This window comes from Sinocyclocheilus anshuiensis, unplaced genomic scaffold, assembly GCF_001515605.1.
Source record: "Sinocyclocheilus anshuiensis isolate Anshui unplaced genomic scaffold, SAMN03320099.WGS_v1.1 scaffold121, whole genome shotgun sequence".
Lineage (NCBI taxonomy): Eukaryota > Metazoa > Chordata > Actinopteri > Cypriniformes > Cyprinidae > Sinocyclocheilus > Sinocyclocheilus anshuiensis.
In genome coordinates this window covers 158,839-183,793 of record NW_015539856.1, presented here as the reverse complement: position 1 = coordinate 183,793, position 24,955 = coordinate 158,839, and the positions used below count along the sequence as shown (strand labels likewise).

Here is a 24,955-nt window from a genome sequence, read left to right as displayed (position 1 = left end):
TCTGCTGCTCTCATTTTCTTGTCCTGTTCTCCTTCCTTTTTTACCATTTAACTTATTGCACTCTACTTTTTTCCCTCATTTTTCCTTTCCTTTCCTCTCCGTCCTTTCCTATACTTACCTTTTCCTTTTCTTTTCTTTTCCCCTTCCCTTTCTTTTTCCCTTCCTTTTCATTTTCTCAATTTCCTGTTTTTTTTCCCCTTTTTTACTCTTTTCTTCCGTTTTCATTCCTCTTTTCCTTTCTGTTTTTTTCTTTTATTGTTCTTCTGTCTTTTCTTGTCCTGTACTTTACTCCCCTTCAACTTCTTTTCTCCACTCCCATTTCCATTATCTTTTTTTCTGTTTCCCCTTCCTCTTCCTCTTTCTTTTCTTTTCCTGTTTCCTTTCCTTTTTCTTTTTCTGTCAATCCATGTCTTTTCTTGTCCACTTCTTCACTCCCTTCCCATTCTTTTTCTCATTTTCCCTTCCTCTTTCCTTTCTTTCCCTTTGATTGGTTCACCCTTCCTCTTTCTCTTCCTTTCATTTCCTCTTGATTTTTTTTTCCTTTTATTTCTTTCATTGTTTTTCCTTTACTCCCCTTCCCATTCTTTTACCCCTTACCTATTTATTTTCCTTTGACCAATTCCTTTCCTCTTTCTTTTCCTGTCTTTTCTTGTCCATTACTTTAATCCACTTCCCTTTATTTTTCACCTTTCCCCTTCCGTTTTTCATTTTTTCTGTCATTTCCTCCCCTTCCCCTTCTTATGTCCTTTGTTCCATTTCACTTTCCCTTCTTATTTTATTTTCCTTTGTCATCCTGTTCTTTTCCTTTCTTCATTTTCCCCATTCCTTTCCTCTTTCTCATTCTTGTTTTTCCTTTATTGCTTTACTCTGCTTCCCCTTCCATTTCCACTTTCTTTTCCTTACCTTCAATTCCTTCCCTTTCCTTTTCCTATGTCATTGTCCATTTCCATTTCCCTGTTCTGTAGGTTATAGGATCAGGCTGGGATCAAGCACAGATAAGAAGGACACAGGCCGGCTGCATGTAGATTTTGCTCAGGCTCGAGATGACCTGTACGAGTGGGAGTGCAGACAGCGCATGCTGGCCCGGGAAGAGAGGCACCGGCGCAGGATAGAAGAGGACCGTCTGCGGCCCCCCTCGCCGCCCCCCATCGTTCATTTCTCTGAGCACGAGTGCAGCCAGTTAGGAGAAAAGCTCAAAGGTGGGACACGTGACGTGTTATTCTTCTGTTACAGGGATTTAGTTGTTTTTGTCAGTCACACCTCTGTTGTTTCCTGTTGGCTGGATGCATCTAAAAGCTGTTTGTCTCTTTGAGTTTGACGTTCCATGCGGTTTAATAGAAACCATCTGTTTAATGACTGCATCTCAAATCTCTGTCCGAGAGAGAAAGTGTAATAAAGAGAAGCTTTTGAGATGAAATCAGTTGAAATTAGCCATGTGCATTAGCCACTTTTCCATATGTAATGGTTTATATGCAGTTCAGCTCAGTTTGCAGTGTTTACAGGTAAAAGATGAAGGGAAGAGAGGAAAGGATGATATCGCATGCTGTTTGCTGGAGAAAATCTCAACAGCATCCTTATATCTGCTTGATTTGTCTGTATAATCAGGTTTGACAATTATTTTTGAATCTGTTAGTTCTGACGTATTGAGTCTGAATCGGATAAATCAGCAGCTAAATCAGTTTATTGATGGAGAGGGATTTCATATGCATGACACATTGATGCAGTCTTAAAAGGGTTGATGGATTATTCATTTAAATTATTTGACAGCATCTTTTGATTATCTGTAGTTAGGACATCTATAAAATAAATCAAAGCCTCCTAGAAATCTCAGTCAGACATGTGTTTGTGTGCTTTACAGGATTACAGTAACAAGTATACAAAAACAAAATAATTATGTTTGTCTTTTTTATTTTTTTACAACACAAGTCATCTTCGATATACAGACAGCAATACCTTTACAACAGTCCTTCATCTGTCACGCAGTTAACACCAAATAGCTCCGCAAATCTCTGCCAAACTGTTCTTTTAGTTGATTTTTTTTTATTTGCAGATTTTAAACAAACACAGCAACACTAAAAAATAATAGATTTCTGGAAGAGACTCCATGTGGCATTCATTACAGTGATTTTCAGTTTTCTCTGTTTCTCATCTCATTCCCAGCTGAAAGTTGCAAGCCAAAGCTTTGTAGTTTCAGAGCAATCGGCTGGACTGTTTTCCACACACACAAACACACACACACACACCTGTGTGTCTCAGGACTTCATGAACAACTGAATCATTTTAAGTAATATTACTACCCCTTTTAACAGAAAGCACACAATAATGTCCGTGAGTTATGATTGACAAGTTTGATCGTCCAAGCCTATTGCATGCTGTTGATGTCCGTCCCTGTTCTCTTGTCCTCTCCTAAATGTCCTCTACTTCGCTAGTGTGCACTTGCTGTCTTTTTTGGCCCAGTAAACATGTCTTGCTAATAAGTTTTGACACTAGAAGGTCCCAGATGAGAAGTGTTCCTCTCCAACATTGTACTGAGCTCTCGTCCCACCATCTGTTTCTCCCCCACCGTTTTTCCTTTCTCCACTCAGACGACTCTAAATTTGCCGAGGCCGTGCGTGTCCTGCTGACCTGGGTGGAACGAGGGGAGGTAAACCGCAGAAACGCCAACAACATCTATTCCATGATCCAGTCCTCCAGCAGCCACATTCGCCGGCTGATGAACGAGAAGGCCGCACATGAGAAGGAGATGGAGGAGGCCAAGGAGAAGTTCAAAAATGCCCTTGCTGGGATTTTAGTACAATGTGAGTGTTTCTTTACAGATGTTGCTTCTGTTTCAAACCCTAGTAAGCTGCTAACCCAGACAGCATTTTTGGGCATCATGTGCATTTCACAGCTCACTAGGCTTGGAGAGATGTTAAATTACTCATGATAAATTTACTGTTTACAACCAAAAAAAGGCACTCTGCATAAAAGATTTTCAGACTGAACTGGAAATGACTAAAAATTATTTTTGAGGGATTGAAACATTGATTGAAAGTATAGGATTTTTGGTCTTCTGCTGATTTCCATCATTATTGGTGGTGGATTTTACATGAATTATGATAGCTCGCAGATCACAGCTCTGATCTAATAAGACCCAATTGATCCAATCGCAGCTGGTGGCTGTAGATTTGCATTTCTCTGAGGCATTGCACAAACCCTGAAATGATTTCACTGATTTCACCGTTCAGAGCAAATATAAGGGCAAATACATGACCGCTGACTAATACCGAGATTTTAGGCCAGATAACACATTTCACACGTGTTTGTGTGATTGTTTTACTTTTATATGCCACAATTCACATTTAGAACAGTCTTGCTGTATGTATGAAAATGTGTGATCCATAACTTGATAAATAGTACCGTTCAAAAGTTTGGAGTCGGTAAGAGTTTTTAAATGTTTTTGAGGGAAGTCTCAAGGTTGCATTTTTTTGCAAAGAAACCGTAATATTGTGTAATGTCATTGAAGCTGAATTTTGAGCATCATTACTCCAGTCTTCACATGATCCTCCAGAAATCATTCTAATATGCAAATTCACTGCTCAAGAAACATTACTGATTATCAATATTTTAAACAGACACTTTGATGAATAGAAAAATTTTATTTATTTGAAGAGCAATCTTTTGTAACATTATAAATGACTCTACTGTCATCTTTGATCAGTTTAATGCATCCTTGAGTATTAATTTCTCCCCCAAAAAACTACCATTTTTGAATAGTAGTGTATGTGCAACTAACACACAGGAACAACCTGTGTATATTTCTTCACTATAAACCATAGGTATCACTTCATAATAACTTTCATTAAACTTAGCGAGCATTATTACATTATGAAATGTTCACAGATCATTAGAAATGCAGCGCCAGGACTAAAAGCTTCTTGTCTGAAGAGCCCAGAAGTGCCTGTTTTGTGAAGTCAATGTAGTTTCATCTATGCTATCAGGCACAAAAGGAAGCATTCAGTAAATGGGTGCTGTCAGCTACCGCATGATTACACTTCAGTTCCTGCCATCATGATAGTACGCCCAACGCAAGCAGTGCTTTGTACCTGATTGATCCAATGCCCAGAGAAATGGAACTACCACTCACACACTCACACACGCATAGTTTCCTTGATGCATGGCAGTGTGCATTTGATTCAAGTATATAGGGGGCTTGTGGGCATTTAGAGAGAATGTTGCATTAATATGCAACTAGGGTAAAAGAAATGGAACAAAAATGAATACAGACCTATTGAAAGGTCAAGGCAGAGAAAATCTTGCCTTGAAAATTTGAAAAGTTAGTGCGTTTGAATATCATACATAAGCATCTCTTGATGAAGTGTAATTAAATGTACCAGCGTGGCGTGTATTTACTGAAGTATCAGCAGGAGGTATTCAGATGTATTTGTTAGAAAGCTACACTTCTGAATGCAACGGCAAAGGTTAAGAAAATCTGCCCAACTCTTGACCTCAAAAGCAGTTTACGCTTTGCCGTCAGTTACTTTTGCACTGCAGCTTTTCCACGACTGTGTTTATAGTGTTTGATCTGATATCAGTGTGGACCAAAGGTAAGTGCTCCATAGGCTTCTACCACTTTGAGCTGAATGCAGAAGAAGGTAGAGTATGTGAATCTATCGGGTATGTGTAGATCATCAAGACCCAGAGTCTGTGATTTGGTTTAGCTGCTTAGTCTCTGGACAGCACACCTGATGACCCTTCATAGATTAAAAGTAAGTAAGCCCAATCACTAGTTTGTCATGTTTAGCTCGACTGATTGCTCACATAACCTTGACTTGAGCTTGTAGAGAATCAGATACACTTCTGATGACATGTCACTCAACAACACACGTATGCATAGGCTTTTAACTCTTCCATAACACTTTGTGTGAAACCTGTATGTATGATGCATTATATATAATGCACAATTCCTTATAATGCACAAGGAGTGTGCAGCAAAGCCATTTTCTGTATACGCTACCTTTCAAATGTTTGGGGCTTTTCTTTAGAAGCAGTTAATACTTGTATTCAACGAGGACACATAAATTGTTCAGAAGTGAAAGTAAAGACATTTAATGTTACAAAAGATTTCTACTTCTAATAAATGCTGTTCTTTTGAACTTTTTCATCAAAGAATCTGTGAATATGAATATGAAACCGCATAACTGTTTTCAACGTTGATAAAAATGAAATGTTTCTTGAGCAGCAAATTTCTGAAGGATCATGTTACACTTAAGACTGGAGCAATGATGCTGAAAATTCAGCTTTGCATCACAGGAATCAATTACATTTTACAATATATTCACATAGAAAACAGTTATTTAAAATTTTAATAATATTTCACAAAATTACTGTTTTTACTGCATTTTTTATCAAATAAATGCAGCCTTGGTGAGCAGAAGAGAATTGTTTCAGAGACAAAATCTTTTGAATGGTAGTGTATATGTATCTGTGTAAATGACAAAATTGTCTGTATCTGGATATAGTAAGGTATGGGCAAACCACAAAAGCCTATTTTTAGATGTAACAATATTCTATTTATAGTTCCTTGTTAAAGCAAATATATCATGAATAATTAAATTGAATTATTCATTATGTTTTATGACTGCTATAAAAAAAAGATAAAAGTGGTGAACAATGGAGAAAAAAAAAACATTGTGACTCCTAAGCTGCACAAAAATCTGTGCTTTTTCTTTGCAGGTGACTCTGAACCAATTGTTTTAGAAAGAAATGGTGGAGAATAAACAAATGTTAAAGTTCACACCACACTTAGTCATATAGGCTTTGCAGACTTGCCAGAAATATCCGTTATCTTGGTGTTTGTTGAATAATCAGTGAAACTTTTTTTAGTGATGTTATTCAGTAGAAAGCCTCATTTGAGTCTTTTCATATAAGGTGTTCTATTTCAGTCACAAAAAACATTATAATAATTTCATGGTAACACCTCTAAAGAGTAAATGCACATGAAACACATGATGGCACAAGAAATGTGGTGCTAATCATAGAGTTATTGCTTCATACTCTTGAAAGTGTTATAACTGATTAAAGTATTTGTAAGAACATGCAAATGATTGTAAGATTACATTATAAGGCAATATGAGTTATACTGCATCAATATACAGTACAGGCTTCATAGAAAGTGTTCCTCCTATACTGACTTCGCTGCTATTATTATTGATACGATTGGAGTTCCTGGTCCAATCATGATTCACTGTCCTATAGACATGACGATCTGGAATAATGCTTGAATTATCAGTAATGTCATACAGTAACTTGATCTAATTTGAATGTCATGGTAAGTTTCTGCATATGCCTTCACAGTCATCACTGCACAACATCACTGATGTCTATCAGAGCATTATGCCATACACTCTAGTCGCATACATCCTGATGTCATATAGAGATGGAGTTTCACAAGCATCCGCAGGCATAAACATATTTACCAATACGTCTCTTCTCTAGTGACAGGTTGAAATCCAAGGGTGTTTTATTGTTTTGAAGAGACAAAACATCACCTTCCCAGAGATACAGACTTCATCTTCCAGAATATGTCTTTTCTGTTTGTTTGCTTGTTTGTGTTCTCTCTTATAGATATTTCCTTCTGAAGCCTGTCAGGTTATTCTAATGAGTTTAGAGCGTCTGCTTGAGGAAATAGTGACAGTACTGATTTGCTACCAAGCCTGCTCGAGCTGTCTGTCAGAGTTATCTTCTATCAGGAAAACTAGCTACAGATGTTTCATCAGAAAGGTCATGTCACCTTAGAAGCACCTTCCAGTAGCTTCCCCTGGTATTTAGCAGCGTCCAGCCTTTTATCTGCAATCAGCAGACAGCAACCTTTGATACAAACCAAGTATCTGGCACTCTAGTAATGTCTGGTCTGTCGTGATGGCAAACACGTGCAGCGGAACAGTCACTCACGCAGAGGAGAGAAAGCATTGTGACAGTTGAGCATCTGTCTTATCTGAACGCAGACAGAGCACACAGCAAAATAAAGGATGAAGTGCAAGGATACAGCTAAAAGCTTGCTGGGGTTGCAGCCCTGCAGGAGGGTAGAGCAGCAGGTTGTCGCAGTGGCAGGTGGGACTCGGTGACAGGGGAATTCTGGGTAAGACTTTCAGCTTAAGACGCTGGATTCTGGCTGAGGCGGCAGACGGGTGCTGTCACAAACCAAATCTGTGCTTGCCCCATCTAATGGATGGTTTGTAGTAAAAGTGTTAATGTTTCTGTAAACAACCTCGCAAAAAAACAGCTTTCTTATTATTGCACAAACATGGGAGACGACAAGTAAATATTTTCACATAATGGTTGATATTATAAATCTGTAGTATTTTATACAAATAAATTAACTAAATTATCACTTTGCTTAATGTCATAGATATATATTTGAGCTTAAAAGCCTTATTATATACTGGAGTCATATTAGTAAAGGCAAAATTAGTTACATGCACAGCACATCCTGTATCAAAAATTTAAATTTTTGCTGCATTCTGTCATTATAGTGCTAAATTATATCGTATAATTAAAAATTCACCTTGGATAGGCAGAAATAAGCATTCAGATGCATACAGTATCAACTGATGCTTAATAATTACCATTATCGGCTGATATGGTGCCAATAATAACAATACTGACTTAAAGGTGCACTAAGCGATTTTTGCCAAACGATGTTGATATTTGAAAGCACCAAAACAAACACGCCCATAGCCCAACAGGACCTCGCCCCTATTTTTAAATCTCCACCCCACAAGTACGTACACAACCCTGGCAACGACGATCGCGGAAACAAGTGAAGATGATATGACACAAGCATATTCAAACAAAAGCCAACACGGATAAGTTGCGTGAAACAAAGCAAAATCAACATTACTCACCTATCACGAAGAAAAAACAATGCAACCTCGGCGTCCGAGTCGAGCCCTTCCCGCTCCTTGAGTTCTCTCCACCGCTGGAAAGCTGCTCCGATATTTACGCGGGTCCTACCTCTTGCCTGATCGTAACCCTTCTTTTTAATGTTTTGTTTCTCTGATATTTTCCTCTTTTTTTTTATCTGCCATCTCTCTATCTATAGTCAATATGCTAATATCCATCCTGTGCACTCAAATTGAGCGCTCTCTTCTTTCTATCATAACAAGACACGCCCCCTTACTGCTGATTGGCTACAAGTGTGTTTTAGGACTCCGTCTGACGCTGTGGTCAAAAGTGTTTTTGAAATATTGCTTAGTGCACCTTTAAAGTGAAAGACATACACTACCTTTTACCGAACATTTGGGTTCGGTAAAATTTTTTGAATGTTTTTTTAACTAAAGTCTGCTGCTCGAGAAACATTGTTATTATCAGTATTGAAAACAGTTGTGCTGCTTCATTTTTTTTTTGAAAATTAATACATTTTTTCGGGACTCTTTGATGAATAGAAAGTTTAAAACAACATTTATTTAAAATAGATTTTTTAGTCTTTAAATCAGGAATTCGGTTTTGCTTTTTACTACAATATTTGTTAGGAAATTTGAGGCAATATAAACGCAGAGAAAGGCCAGAAACATACTAAACATAAATATGCAAATGCAGAAGTCAAGGCTAGACCAGTGCATTGCAAGTACAGTATGTGGTAGCTAAGCAGCAGAGAAAGCTGCTTGTAAAGCTGAGATCATGATTTTTTTTCCCAGGGAATGCATGAACATAGAAATCGAAATGTATATCATGAAAACAACATAAGTCGCTTTAGATAAAAGCATAAATGTAAATGCACATTAAAGTGACATAGCCCAGTACTCCAGGGGGTGATTAAGTTATCTTCAAACGTCTGTGCCATTAAATCAACATGCTGAGCAAGACTGCTTTCAGACTGTTGCTCTGCCATGACAGTTGAAAACTGACTGTAGAGAGGACTGGACTTGCGGTAGTGCTGAGAAGCAACACGTACCTGCGTTACATTATAAACTTGTGAATGCAGTCTGACACAATTGGTAATGATGCATGATATCGAGCTTGCACGGCTCAAGGCTGTTGTTTTGGCCTAAATCAGACACAAGTTTAACTATTACTACACAATTTTCATTTGTAAATGGTGAACATGTGAAACTCAAACTAGTGACACTTTGTCATGCACATCAGACTAAAAACACTGCACACTTACATGCACCTACACAATCTCAGTGGTGCATACACTCAGGCACATGCTCTCCGTCCTGGCTTTGCCATCGATCTCTTCCGTCAAATTAAAGGATGCTGAAGTCACTATCGATCGGGCCTCTCACTTTTGAGCATGCCGTTGCCGCAGACAGATGTGTTTGGCATCCTTCCTGACTCCCCAAGGTTTATTAACCCCCTCTCACAGAGAGAGAAATGGGATCTCTGAGTGAATCTGCATAGGTCACGTTATACTATCAGTAATGATGTCATGCATCTATCAAGCCGCTGGCACCATATGTTTTTGTCTGTCAGTCCTTCAGTTGCATCACTTAGGCTGATGCATGCTTTAATGTCATTTCCCAGACACTTTTTTTGGATCCACGATGCATTGCACATGCAGAAGCTCTTTGAAATATGATATGATAGTCTTAAATGATCTAGTCATGACAGTAGCTTAAAGACCTATCAGATTTTGCTAAAAGTAACAGGCATGCTGAGATTTAAAGTAATACTTGGTGAAGTCTAGACGACAAAACCTAGTGAGATGCCTTGCTGTCTGTTTCCTTCTGAAGGGCCGCTCACAATGACAGTGTTAAATAGCGAAAACCAACCTGAAGTCATTTGGATATGAGTGACAGTGAACTTTGCAATGCAGCAAAATTAAGGAATCTTGTGCAAAATACCGTGATTTTGTTTTATTTTTTTGGAACATACAAACCTTTACATTAGTATTTCGCTAAGTTAAGAGCAAGACATTCTAATAGACCAACACTAAAATCATCACAATCACAAAATAGTTGGTAAAGCGCTCCATTCATTGCATTGATGTATTTTACTGATATTTTTCAAAGTTTAACGTAATATACTGCCTTTCAAAAGTTGATCGGTAACATTTTTTCATGTTTTTGAAAGAAGTCTCTCATCCTCACTGCATTTATTCGATCAAAAATACAATAAGAACAATAATATTGTGAAATAATATTATTTAAAATAGCTGATATATTTTAAAATGTAATTTATTTCTGTGATCAAAGCTGAATTTTCAGCATCATTACTCCAGTCTTCAGTGTCGCATGATCCTTCAGAAATCATTCTAATATGCTGATTTGCTGCTCAAAAAACATGTCCAATTTTTTGAATAATAGTGTGTTTTGCCTTGTCATCCACTATCTTGGATGATTTTTTTTTCTCTACAAAGGATGCGTGTGCTGCCGCCTTACGTTTAGGCGACAGGAATGCGCATAATTATGCCGCCTACTTTTTGGTTCCGCTTTCATGTCATTAGCGCACCGATGTTACCTCAAAACACCGTCTAGGTTGGCAGATTGCTAGTTTTTGGAACTTAAACTAGCACTATGGAGTTTATGTCAGAGCAGCACATTCTATTAGCAGCTGTGATTCTCAGCAGCTGTTCCCCTTTCGTCCTGCGCCTTCCTCCTGTCTTACATTCTCACAGGAAATTACTGCCATGTATCTCCAGCATCCAAAGCACTCATGTCCCCCAAAACAGTTGATTGACTGCCTCGTCTCTTAATTCTGAACAGATGACTATTTCTGGAAGGTTTGCTTTAATGAGTTTACATAAGTGAGACGTCCTCTATAATCTATACACACTGAAGTAATGAGCCCAGCCTGTCATAGATGAAACATTCATCACATTAGGCTTCCACTTGATGTACTCTTAAAATACAGGAGATGCTTTGACTATCCGGCAAGCAGAGTCGATGAAGGTGAGAGATGTGTTGTGGTAATTGAGAAAGAAGAAACATGAGACGGAACAGTTGATTTCAGGTAACGGTAGGGAATTCTTTATTCTGCCATTTAATCTTCCCAAGAGAGTCTACAAATCTGTCATTATTGACTCACCCACATGTCATTCGAAACCTAAAGGATTTTCTTTGGTCCATACACCACAAAATGAGTTGTTAGGCAGAATGTTCCAGCTGCTGTTTTGCTACATACAACAACAGTCCATAGCTGCCACAGAAGTAAAAGGAATAATTCATCCCAAAATGAAAATTGGGTCATCATTTACTCGTTCTCATTTCGTTCCAAACAAAAAAAAAATGTTTCAGAGAATGAAAGTCTTGATGCTTGGACCCCAATGTTCTTCACAATATATTTTGTGCTTTACAGAAGAAAGTAAGTCATACGGGTTTGGAACGACATTAGGGTGAGTAAATAATGACAAAGTATTCATTTTTGGGTGAACTCTCCCTTTAAAGTGATGATTTTTTTTCAGAAGAGACAGAAATGTGATCTCATTCCGATCTCATCCCTGCAGATACACCAGTCACCCCAGCTCAGTGTTTATGCTGTATAGAGGGGGGTAGGGGAAAACTACATCACTTCCTTCCAACCTGACACATTTTTTCAATCCTCTGCACCTTCCCAATCGCCCCTCTCTCTCTTTCTTTCTTTGGACGCCCATACTGGCCCCTGCATCCCCTGCCACAGTTGAGCAGATTGTGTCTGTATTCCACGCTGCTTCCAAACAAAAGGCATGGGACCATTTCTCCAAAGCCCAGCGCAAGAACCTGGACATGTGGCGAAAGCAAGCAGAGGTTGGTGTTTTCATTTCTTTAAGTGAATGTGTTCATGCTTCACATCTTCAGAATTAATTATGCAGTATGTTGCTGTCAGATATTAGTCTTTTCCATTTCCCCTTCCCTGCAAGCTCTCCATGTGTACTTGAACTCTCCTGAAGTCCATGTGTTTTCTTTTGAGTTGAATGTTAATGGTATGATAGTTTAATTGCTCAGCTCTCTCTGGTAGTGAAATGTGACCCGACACTGACCATGAGATTTCAGCAGTTGACAACCGGCAGGTAACATTGAGTCTTTTCTGATAGAAACCATAGAAATGTATTATCTATTTATAGAGATATTTATTCTACATTAGTGGAAGTTGGAGACAGACACTTTAAGCTAATTAATGATTCCACATTTTTGTTGTTGAAGTGTTTTTTTCTGTCTCTTTCCTCTGTTTTCTGTGGTCATTGGGTAAGTTTTAAGACATCTCTCTGATTATTAGTGCACAAAGACCCAATCTGGTGTCTAATTAGCACTTTAATTTCCATTGCTGGCAACATTAAAACACTATTTTACATGGATCAGAGGGTTGATATTTTTTTACATCTAATAAAACTAAGAACTCCTGCTCGGCAAGTGATGAGTGTGAAATCAACCGAGGACTGGACTTTCCATGTGTCATAAAAACAAGTCCCTAGAAGTTTACAGTAATCAATTCTCATGGCTTGAGAAGCAAGATGCATCAAGATGTTCTAGAGGGTAAACTTGACCTTCAGCCTCCTTAAAGTGTGTGTTGGAGAGGGGTAGTAATGTACAGTCAACAACAAACTCGCATTCAGGTCTGACTTTGTTGTAGTATGTTACGGCCACTTTTAATGATTCAATCAATTCACAAGCTGAAGCCCCGTCCTTCCTTTTTTTTCTAGTTGATTTTTATGTTTCACTATGACTGCGTTGTAAATGTTCACTTGAAGCCATTGGGACAGCTTAAAGATGCAGGTACTGTAAATGCCGAAAGAAACTCCTCACTGTTTAAGGTAGGTGTTTAAAATGAGTTGCACCATGTCCTAAATAATCCTTTATAGTTTCTTATCTCATAGTTGTAATTCATTTTCTTTCATTCATTCCTGATAAACTGCTTAATTTCAGTTGAGCAAAAATTTAGAGTCATCAGAAATGGACGTTTCCATCAGAAATATCGCACACGTCCATCCATTTCCAGCCCATTGTGAAGCACATTAAGACAAATCGCTATTACTGCCAGTTAGTGCTTTTCTTAACTTCATGAGTCCTTGATTGACCGCCTTATTCTAAATTTTAAATGACATTTTATTCGATTTGTCTCCAAATGAAACAGTTCTTTTAGCACTTACCCTGTTCTTCATCTCTGAAAGGAGCTTATTATTGCTGCAGTAATTGCATCCTTATTGAGCTCCCTTTTATTGAGTTCCTCTCATTTCATCTCTTTCATTTCTCCCATCAGATGACAAGAAAGGGTATGCAACAACCCTAATAACCCTTGATCGTTTCAAGAAGCTGATGTAGTCCTCACTTGCTGTTTTCATCCTCCAATCCCCCCTTTTTCCCTTTGCTCTGACCACTTGACATAAGTCGAATATGTTTAGCCTCAGATATGAGCTTCCCGGATTGGCATTGTGCTTGCAGCTTCACCGTGGCTATGACAGGAAGCTCTCAATGCTGTCACAGCGGGCTGAAGCCTCATTTGAGAAGAAGAGAGAGTTAGCAGGCCTCTCTCACCTCTTACATTATGTATTAAGAAGAGCCGACCTCAAAACTGTCGGAATCCTTCTAGTATGACAATGCAGGGCTTCAGGGATATGCCACGCTTTCACAAGCCTTTGAACCTCACACTCGAAATGTTTATGTTCTAATAGAGCCCATTAGTGCCATTTAAACAGCTGTAGGAGGAGGTTGCTTCACTCCTGAATCCGGTTAGTTATATCTGGAGCAGGTGACAGTGATAGGTAATAGATGACACACTATTAAACTATGTTTGCTTTGCTTTGCTTGGAGCTGTTTGGACCCTCACTGCGCTTCTCTCGTAAATGTGACGGTAAGATGGCGGCGTCGGATGAGTTGTTGACCCAGAGCTACATTCGGGCTTAGTGGAATTGAGAGGATTTTCATCCTCATTTCCTTGAGCTCCCCTGCAAGTTTTCCCGGCTATTTCTTGTGTAAACAAAGCTTCAGTCAGTGTTGGTTCTGACACAGAAATGTCCAGTCAGTATTGCGGGTTCTCCTCTCTTCAAGCTGATTGTTATTCCAAGCAGATGGCTATTTGCAGTTGCCTAGACGACCTGAATTCAATCGCAGCCCATTTATACTGTGGGCAGCTAGACGTCCTGTGTTAAAGATTGGAGAAAAGTGTAAAGCGGGAAAGCTAGTTGCCTTCCTGCGGTAGCCCCATATCATCTATCCCTCTCCTGATTGGGCAGATGGGCCTGTTTGCTTTCGCGCTACCTGCTCGACCTCTGTAATTCTCAGTGAGATCATGTGTTGCTGTGCTAGACAGATGGTAATGTTTATGCCGGGCCTTTTGTTTGTTGTCAGAGAGTAAGTCTCTCTCTCCCTGTGGCGGTCATGTTGTGTCTTTGCACAGCCTTATCTGTTTGCTGTGCGCATGCCTCATTAGGCGGAGAGCTCCCCCATCAGGAGCGCCCACAGGGCAGCGTCCATGCCTAGACATCTGCTTCATCTGCCCCTGCCCGGACCTGCCGATCTGTGGTGGCTGTGCAGTCACTTCCTGCAACGTTTAAGCCCCACTGGCAGCCATTATAACTCATTAAGAGTCCCTGTGCAAAGTTTGACTGTGCGCATAGACAAGGTCGGCCAACATCAGGTGTCTCTCTGCATCGATACCACTGGAGCAGCTCCGCCTGCTTTTATAGCACTTGAGGAGTCCAATCTCTATTTTACAATCTGATCGAATGGCTTATTACATTTCCGGCTCATATATTTCATGTGTTAATCAAAGTGTGAGAGATCGTCCAGCAGTTGGGATTATAGACTCTATTCCTCTCATTCACAGGAGATCAGAAACATCCACAACGAAGAGCTGATGGGTATTCGGAGGGAGGAGGAAATGGAGATGTCGGATGATGACATGGAGGACGCCCCGGAAAGCAAGGATTCGGATGATTCAGGTATGCACCATTTCTGATTGACAGTCTATAAGCAAAAGATACAAATCTTTCTTAAAGCAGTACAAGTGGTTCTTCCTCATTGTCTTAAAGAGACTTCTGTGCACCAACCGCATATAGATTGAATCCACTGGTGATTTGTCCGTTTTATGAGGAACCTTTTCTCAGATCACACAGTGCTGATACGTTTGCAGATAACCAGCTAATTTTCACAGTATAAATGAATAGCGAAAAAGAATTGAGCTTCATGGAAAGCTCTGACTGTTTAATGACCCTTGATATACTGTATACCTGGATTCCGACTATGTAACTGCCACTTTTCGCCAAATTTTTTCAATAAACAAACAACTTTTCTTTTTTTGTATCAGAAAACAATTTAGACATAAATATAAATTACTGTATGTGGCTTTTATTTTTCCCAGACCTGGGAATTGTAAGGAATTTAATAATGCTGGTTCCACAACGATTCCATTAACAGTTATTTTCATACTTTTGACTTTATCCTGTTGGTTCTCTGATTGATTGGTTGATTGATTGATTGATTGATCCACTTTGAGTTTAATACTTACTTATTCATATATATTTATGTAAAAAAAAATAATGTGGGACATTGTTCAGAGTAGATGGTCTCATTTGACATTTGAGAGATGGACCAAAAGAAAGCAGAATAAAAACATGGAATATCACAAGCTGGATTAGAACTTGCACCACCCAACTGAGCACTATGGCCATGCCTTCAACACCAGCATGGTACTTTGATGATTTTACTTTCTGATGTGAGCAAATTAAATCAAATCTGTCTGTCGGCAGCCAATTCAATCATGGGGGAAAAGTGTAATTTTTGTATTACAATTCCCACAACCCCCTGTGGTTTCCTGAATGTGGTGCTACCGAGCTGAGCATGAGCCTGCCAGCTGCTCTTCCAGTTAATTTCAGGTTGCTTGTCACAAAAAAAAAACTGCTGTTAGAGAACCTGTACTATAGCTGCTCAGGACAGAGAAACATGGGATATCGTAAAATGATCACTGTGGGACGTCGTTGTCTTTTTGGCATCTTGAGACCACTTAGCACACCCTCTTCACAGTCACTTTGAAGTGAGACCCTCGTTGGCTCCACATATGTGCCACTCAACTCATGAAATTTGAATAGAACTATTAGAGATTCTCCACTGTAACAGAGAGTCCGTCATTAGTATGAAAATATATGCAAATGTAATCACACGTTTACCAGGTTTGTTTCACACGTCTTCTCATCTGCGACCTTTGTTATTAGAAAACAATGATAACAATCACTGTCAGTGGGTTGTCAGATATCTGGAAGGATGTCGCAGGATAGAAAGGGCAGGAGATCCACATGGTTAATGAAGGAGGTAATTCAACACCCGCCGCATTTATGAAAACAAATATTTCAGACCTGCCAGTAAGAAGTGCAACCTCCGTAAGGAGTGGGAGTGGCTTAACCTCGGTGTGAGTTTTAGCCATATTAACTAGGCAGATTCACCTCCATCTTCACTGCAGCCCAACATGTTTGCTTTTATTTTCCCCCAGAGTTAATCAATGATAACGGGCAAGTGTCCTCTGACAATAGCTATAGTACAGTGTGCAAACGGGAGCTGCTTTCTTTACTGTCAGCACCCCTGGACAGCACAGGTCGATAGAGCTGCCTGCCATGATGCGGAAGGTGAACCTGGACGGCTCTGAGGGCAGCAACTTGATGAGACGAATCAATAAAAGCCGCTTGCTTTCCTCCCTTTCTGTCTGTGTCTCTATGTCTCTCTCGCTCTAGTTCTCCATCTCTCTATTTCTTTCCCCTCTAATTCACACCAAACATGCTTCCAGACAAAACACAGAATTGGTAACATGGCAGCTACCTTCATAAAGGATGCGTTCTTGTGTCCCGTGTGAATTGCCATTCCATTGTGCTCGGTCTAGCACGACAGAATGGCCATTCTGAAAACCTCAGGGGTCTCAAAACAAATTTTTTCAAAGATGAGCTACCTTTACCGCCACACAGCATGGTAAAATGTCACATTTATGCCGTAAGACAGGTTTACATAGACAAATGATAAAAAATTATGCTCATCGGACTTAAGAGACTCGACTCAATTCCAATAAAGTCACATTTGTGAAATCCTGGTGAAATTTTAAAGGCCAAAAAAGGTCCATGTCTATTGCAATAATGTAGCGATGAATAATCACACAGAAGTCACTTTTAAACCCAACTTTCTGTTAGTCAATGCAACATGACCAACTTGAACCTGTTGCGAAATCTGCATAGGGAAATCTTTCGCCCTCACACAGAATTCCAGAGTGCTTGGATTCCTATGGGAAACCCCTGTGAAAATATGCAAACTTTCAGAGTTTGTTGTTAGCATGCTGCTAAGCTAACAACCTGACGCTCTTAAACATAAAAAAATACAAAGCACATACAAAAAATATATTTTTTAAACTATAATGAGCTGCTTTATCAATACTTCTAATTATTGCATGAAATGCAAGTATATTTATAGTCAATAGGATCATCCCAATTCACGTACGTATGTACTATGCTATGATAAATAGTGCAAGTAGTGTGTTCACACTAAAAATTCTAAAAAGAAAAATGCATTTAAAATACCCGAAATTAAGTGTGGAATGTTGGGCACTTCATGCCCTCAACTGTTGCAGCTTTAATTATGTTGCGGAGGGGGAGGGGCTATCAGACTCTGATGTTGAATGACAAAATAACCCTATATAATATATACACTACACCAGTGTTACTCATTGTGCGGCTCGCCAAGCTTTAATGTGTGGCTCGCATGGCAGATGGCAGTAAATAATGCGATGATATGATCAATACAGATATTTAATAAAAACATTAAAAACAAGCAGGGCTATAACTAAGCCATTAAAAAAACTCACACCGTGTCTACACTGGATGCGAGCGTCATAGTGCGACGCGACAAAAGACAATAGAACACATTATAGTTATGGCCCTATGATTTCTGCGATGCGTAATATGCAGACGGAATTGCGGAATCCAGTCATAAAAACAGAATTTACTGTATAACGCGGAATGTCACGGAATTTGTCAAAGTTTGGGTGAATAAATCAAAAGTAGGTCATTACACTTAAATCAAATCGCAATATTGACTGGTATCTGTAAATATTAAGCTGCAAAAATACCATTTAAATATGAATCCTGCATGTCTCTTTATGAATGAATGACACAGACGCGCGGTTTCGTTTACTACACACATACTGAAGTGTGCAGTGTTTTCAGCGTCTGCTGTCTCGCTAAATGAGAACATAAATACGTGAATAACAGTCAGTGTCTGCTCTATTACAAATAATTTATATTTAAAAAATACCCAAAACAGCGGAATTACAAGATGGAAATATAGACTAGAAAGATATTTAAACTTGCTCTGCCCTTACATCCATGACATTGACTCACTGCGGAGTTGTTTTGGCAATCTTTCCAGCTCTTAACGCCAAATGTGCTCTTATGGTTTGATACATGATGGGCTAATGTAGAAGCAAATAACTTTTAAAAAATAAATTTAAATAACTTTTAAAAATAAACCCCTTTGTATCGCATTGCATATTGTATGTTCAGGGATGACAGATTGAGAAGCAGACATGCTATTTATGACTGGATGTAACTTTTCATACTTTGCAGTGAAAGTGGCTCTCCTATTAACTTTGTCCTATAAGTGCAGCTCTCGTGAAAAAAAATAGTGAAGATTACTGCACTACACGATTGAGTGCATAGTGTATAGTGCATCATTTGGGATGCAGCTAATATTTCTCATATCCACCATCTTGTATTGTTGGTCGAATTCTGGGATTGCCTTCTTCATGAGGGATGTATTCGTTGTTTCCCTTTGAATTTGGCCAAAAAGAGGCGGAATACCATTGCTGCCTACCTTTTGGGCCTCTTAAAATGCAGTCTAGGTAGGCAGCTCGCTAGGTTTCGGAGCAGAGCTGAGACAGGTAATGATGCGTTTCCCTGCAGACTTTCGACGGTGTTCATAGCTCAACCTGGCTTTCCTTATCTTCCACCCACGTCACTCCAGACGCTCATCCTCCCCCTCTTAAGAGCCGTATAAGCAAAGATCCTTCATCAGCCTTGCGATCAGACGCCCAGCTGTTCCCCCCGCTCCCTGCCCAATCTGAGACGGACACGCTTCTCGGCATAATCCCGTTAGCACCTCCCGCTAGACGCGGAGCAGAGGTGGCGTCTCTGATCATCGGGTTGTTAAGAGACGGCTGAATGACGGAATGTCTCGGTGTGAAGAACCCTGTTTTAATTACTGCCGTTTGATAACAATGCCCATGGTACATTAAGTCAAGCATTAAGTAATACACTTTCTCTCCATTTAATCCTCTCTAATTAGCCTCTGAAAGCGAAAGGAACGCAGCAGTGGTACTGAGGGTCCTTTCATCTCGGTCCATCAGCAGAATTCTCTAAGCAGCTTTTGAGGAATGCTGTTTTCTTCTTTCATTTGACCCTTTCCAGGCCTCGCCGCCACCACCCCGTGACTTATTACTCCACACACGACTCTTAATATGCGCTCTTCTCTCTCTGTTCCGTTATTGGTTTTCACCCCTGCCTCCTTCACTCGTGTGTCTCTGTCTGCTTATTTCCCTTTCCTGTCGCCAATGCAATTGTCATTTTTCGTATCTCTCCTACTCTCTCTCTCTGTGGTCTCCCAGGGCCGCTGGCTCAGGTGGAGGCTCTGAAAGAAGAGAACGACAGTCTGCGGTGTCAGCTGGATGCCTACAGGAATGAGGTGGAGCTTTTGAAGCAGGAGCAGGGTAAAGCGCAGCCCCAGCGCAGCGAGGAGGATGCCACCCGCCAGCAGCAGCTCAGCTTCCTGCAGCAGGCTCTGCAGGGCATGCAGAAGGTACGCACACACAGTCAGCACGGCATACAGCACAAAATCACTTTCTTATGCAGTGTTTTTATCTGGTTTCCAGTAAAACTGTCTACATATCATTAAAATAAGGGAAATGTATTTGCTTTTATTATTGTTATTTGATATTATGAACAATTAATCCATGCATTTCGTTTTTTTTTTTTCTTAAAAAATTTACCTTGTAGTTTTTAATTCAAATAAACTACATTTTCCAGTAAAACTGCAGACTTCTCTCTGGTGATGTATGCCAGATTTTGTCCCTTTCTTCCTATTGATTAGAAATGCAATAAAAACAGTAATGTTGTGAAATATTATTACAATTTTAAAGGGCTGTTTGCTATTTTTATATATTTTAAAATGTAATTGATTGCTGTGATAAAAGCTGAATTTTCAGCATCATTACTCCAGTCTTCAGTGTCACATGATCCTTCAGAAAGCATGCTAATATGCTGGTTTGGTTTTCATTTATTATAAATTATTATTGGTGCTCAATTATTAATAATAGTTCTTATTATTATCATCAATATTTTACTGCTTAATTTTTTGTGGAAACCGTGATGCAGTTTTTTCAGGATTCTTTGATGAATAGAAAGTTCACAAGAACAGCATTTATTTGAAATAAATCTGTAAATTAAATGAAATTAAATCTGTAAATTTGTAACATTAAAATGTTTTTACTGTCACTTTTAGTTAATTTAATATGTGTCCTTGCTGAATAAAAGTATTAATTTCGTTTTGTTTACAAAAAAATATTACCCCAAACTTTTTAGTGGTAGGGTGTCTTCGCTTCCACAAAATATTAACTAATAATAATAAAAATGTTTCTTCAGCAGCATGTTAGAATAAATTTTGAAGGATCATGTGACACTTTGAGCCTTTATATATAATGCATTATGAAAGTGGTTTAATGCATTAATTGACCGTTCACAAAGAGTTTGAATGACAGGTGATCTGACCAATCATAACGCGGATATCATGTGCCACCACTGCTATCTGCCATCTTGCCCGACATCTACGGCTGGTCTCCATAGAGATCCATGTTAAAACGGGATAAAAAAGATAGACTGAATTTAAACTTTTTCAATATAACTAAATATAAATATGTGCGGAGGGTTTGTTGGCTGCCACAGTGACGGCAATAAGCTAAGGAATTGCTTTAAAGGAGACATATTATGCCACTTTTTACAATATATAATATAAGTCTCTGGTGTCCCCAGAATGTGTCTGTGAAGTTTCAGCTCAAAACACTCCACAGATCATTTATTATAACATTTGGAAAATGCCTATTTTGAGTGGAAGCAGAAACACGCTGTTTTTCGGGCCTGTCTCTTTAAATGCAAATGAGCTGCTGCTCCCCGCCCCCTTTTCCAGAATAGAGCTGCTGTGATTGGTTAGCTGGGCCAGTGTGTGTTGTGATTGGTTAGCTGGGCCAGTGTGTGTTGTGATTGGTTAGCTGGGCCAGTGTGTGTTGTGATTGGTTAGCTGGGCCAGTGTGTGTTGTGATTGGTTAGCTGGGCCAGTGTGTGTTGTGATTGGTTAGCTGGGCCAGTGTGTGTTGTGATTGGTTAGCTGGGCCAGTGTGTGTTGTGATTGGCAGCACTCGGTGCCTGGTCGGGAAATGTCACGCCCCTTACCATAGCCGCCTGCGCGCTTCAGTGTAAATATAAACCGATCGGGAGCTGTTTATGCACATGTGCACTCATCTGTTTTCAATGTAGCTCTCCTCGCGTTGCTTCATGTCATCTTCCCACTTATTAAACTATGACAAGTCCTTTACTGCAAAAAGACAGTCACTTCGACACTAAAGTGATGAAACTATGGCGCCATGTGCTTTTTTAAACCATTTTCATAGGTTTCACGTTATATTGTTGGCTCGGGAAATATGTAAATGTGCATGCCCAGTAGCCACAGCTGTATCCCTTCTAGCCTTAACCACAAATCAGACAGAGAGCAGATTCACTTCAGTGGACTTAAACTTGAAAAGTGGTGTGTTCCGCGGTTGATGTTTATTCATGTTGATTTCGTGCTTTGAGTAAATATGAAAAGACGATCGGTTCACGCGTTTGAACTGAGGCAATACAGTGATCTGTCACGACACATTAAAGAGCCTCAAAATGGTATTTATTGTTTGAATTTCTTAAAAATTACCAAATTTAAAAGCTGAGACCTTGTTTCATAGAAGAAGTAACCTGCTCTGTCTGTGTGTTGTCAGTTTCCTCTTTGCTCTGCGATGTATTTTTCACTGCATGAGAACATGTGTGTTGTGTGAGATAGGCATTGTTTGTCGGGGATAGCAACAGTAACTAAGGAGGGCGGGTCTTTGCGAACGATCAATTGTGCATTGTAATGCACCTTGTAATGCATTGTATGATTCTCATGAATAACTGTAACTGCAGTTATAACTATAATTACATTATAATATTTATCTATTTATTGTTATACTGTGGAAGATTTTTATTAATCAAGCATAATCAATGTGAATATGACCATATATATTAAGGAGTTATTCTACTGTTATAGTCATGTATTTAACTGTGTGTGCTCAAATATGATGAGCTGCCATTAAGAGAAAGCATGAGATGATCTTGTGCTGACATGTGATGAACTGCTGAGACCTCTTTGTGTTCCTATTACGCTGTCATGAGGAGATATAGACTGGGGTCTAAAGTTAATAAGCAATAGTGGCCTGAATGATAAGTTTTGTTTATGAAACCTATATAAGAGTATGCAAAGACAGATGGGACAGATTCTCTGCAGAGTCTCTCAGCTTCATTATCTCAGATAATAAAGTCTATCTTCTGGCATCAAAGCCTCAAGACAAGAGGATGATCTCTCACAGAAGTGGCAGAAGCCACCACAATACCTTTAGAAAGTATAATGCAATAAAATACATGACAAACAAACCTTCAAATATTATAATGCATTTTAACTTTGGATACAGTTATTTATGAAATGCCATAATGCATTACAGCATACCTTTATAATGAAGTACTGAGACTTCATTTAAAAACAAAAAATCGTAATTATTCCAATTTTTGACTGCAAGTGTACATTTTGTTCACCTCACTTAGACATACATAGTTTTTGTTTTAAGCCTAATTTTAGGTTGTTAAGATATTCTCACTGGAAAATGACCAAAAATACAGAAAAAGAAAATATTTTTTTGCAGTGTTGAACTCCATGCAGAGCTGCTGGAGGTTTTTGAAGACACGGGCGGATGCTTGTCGGTGGTTTGGCACAAAAAGATTTGTGCCGGTAACCAAAAAGTTGTCGTTTCAAAACCAGCATGGTGTGATCCATGAGCCGTCACTCATCTGTGTGTTTACAGTCTCACACACCTACTGTTTCTTCACTCGCTGAAGACGGCCTTGTTGTGCGCAGGGAGTCCTGAGCCCAAACACCTCATTTCTACAGATCACCCAGGTCATCAATCACACACACACGCACTATAATAAACACGAGATGTTGAACATGTGGAATGGAAATTTCATCTGCCCACATGGGCACAAGCTGTAGACGTCTCCCACCCATCAAGCACTTTCATATCTCTTTTATCAAGCGTTATTTTATCTTCTCTTGAAGACTGCCGCTATTTTTAGCTATCGTCCTCTGTTCTCCATTGATCTTCACATAGAGATCTGAGGGTGATTTTCAGCTAGGTTTATTTTCCCAAACCGTGCATTCACACAATACAAACTCGCACGGGCAGGGTTAAATCTGTCCCATGTTCTGTCTATTTTTGTACCTCTCTTTACTGTACCTATCAATAGAACACAAAGAGTCCTGGTCACCCTCGTCGTCCTCCTGTAAGCACAGCACATACAGATGTTCCACACGGCTTTGACCTTGTCATGTGAGCGTTATTAGGCCATGAAGGAGACCCGTTCTGAGAGGAGTGTTTGTCTCAGTTGAAGGTGCGCGCTTGCCGCTAATGAGCCCTAATGGGATTCTGCATATTGAACATTGCTGTGGCATGAGATGAACTCACTGCACGCAGAGCGATTTGTTCGAGTTAGTCTTCACTGATCTCCGGCGAGCGCGTGAAGACGGCATGTTATTCTGTCACATGACGTGAACAGCGCAGGCCATTTCTCCGAGTTGAATCACTCTCAAATGGCATGCGAGGCTGCAGAGACATTTGCGCTCCTGCACTCAGAGCGTTAAACTCACCCTCGGTCTGATTTATTCATGAGGAGCAGGCCATGAAGGCAAACAAAAAGGTTACATCACCACAGTTTATGTAGCTCAGATCGCTCCTGGCTTCTGAAAGCTGAGCAGGATCGGTAATGAGAAATCAGAGCAGTCTTCAGCACCTCGTGGCTTCTGATTTATTAGGCTTGTCAACAAATTAGCATGCTTGGAAACGTGGTATGAGAAATGTGTTACATAACGTGTTACCTGAGTAAATTGCGTTACGTCTGTTTTTGTTTTTGTTTTTTCCGAAAATGTCTTATTTCTCTCATTTGAAAAAGAAAAATTTTGTTACATAAACTACTGTTACTCACCAACACTACATTTATTGTTTTTAAAAAATACAATAAAAACAGTAATATAGTGACATTTTATCACCATTTAAAATAACTGTTTTCAATTTCAGTATATTTTAATTTGTAATTTATTCCTTTGATGCAAAGCTGAATTTTCAGCATTATTTCTCCAGTCATCAGTGTCACATGATCCTTCAGAAATCATTTTAATATCCTAATTTGCTGCTCAAAACACATTTCTGATTATCAGTGTTGAAAAGAGTGGTGTTTTATGTTATTATAATGGTGTATAATATTATAATAATTATTATTATATTAATACTATAGAAAGTTCAAAAGAACAGCATTTATTTGAAATAGAAATCTATTAGTTTACCATCTCTTATTATATTATATTATATTATATTTGTATAGGTAATATAAAATGTACTATTTATTTTTTATTTATTTGTCTTTTTTAATTTTTTTTTTTTTTTTTTTGGCCTTTCATCTATCAGGCAAAAACTATAAGGCCAAAAGTAATAGCACACTCATTTACATATTACAATATGCCGAACAGTTTAAAGTATTATTCCCATCTGTAGCTATTTATAGTATGTTTGAGCTATAATAATACATAACATAAAACATCCCTTCATGTATTAAGCATTCTTATGCTGACAGAGACGTGCATATACAAATCAATTACATATATTCAGTGGGCACACACTCCTCAGATGAGACTGGCAGCAC

At 39.1% G+C, this 24,955-nt stretch overlaps 1 protein-coding gene across 3 annotated transcripts in view; it reads left to right on the top strand.

Moving 5' to 3' along the window:
- Nucleotides 1-24,955, top strand: part of LOC107684821 (ecto-NOX disulfide-thiol exchanger 2-like) — a 201,363-nt gene that overhangs the window by 155,623 nt on the left and 20,785 nt on the right. For all 3 annotated transcript variants that reach the window (XM_016481183.1, XM_016481182.1, XM_016481184.1), the window contains 5 exons: nucleotides 966-1,199; nucleotides 2,586-2,798; nucleotides 11,602-11,708; nucleotides 14,725-14,839; nucleotides 19,534-19,724. In XM_016481183.1, the coding sequence (XP_016336669.1) occupies nucleotides 966-1,199; nucleotides 2,586-2,798; nucleotides 11,602-11,708; nucleotides 14,725-14,839; nucleotides 19,534-19,724 (860 nt within the window). The remainder of the gene's footprint in view (nucleotides 1-965; nucleotides 1,200-2,585; nucleotides 2,799-11,601; nucleotides 11,709-14,724; nucleotides 14,840-19,533; nucleotides 19,725-24,955) is intronic.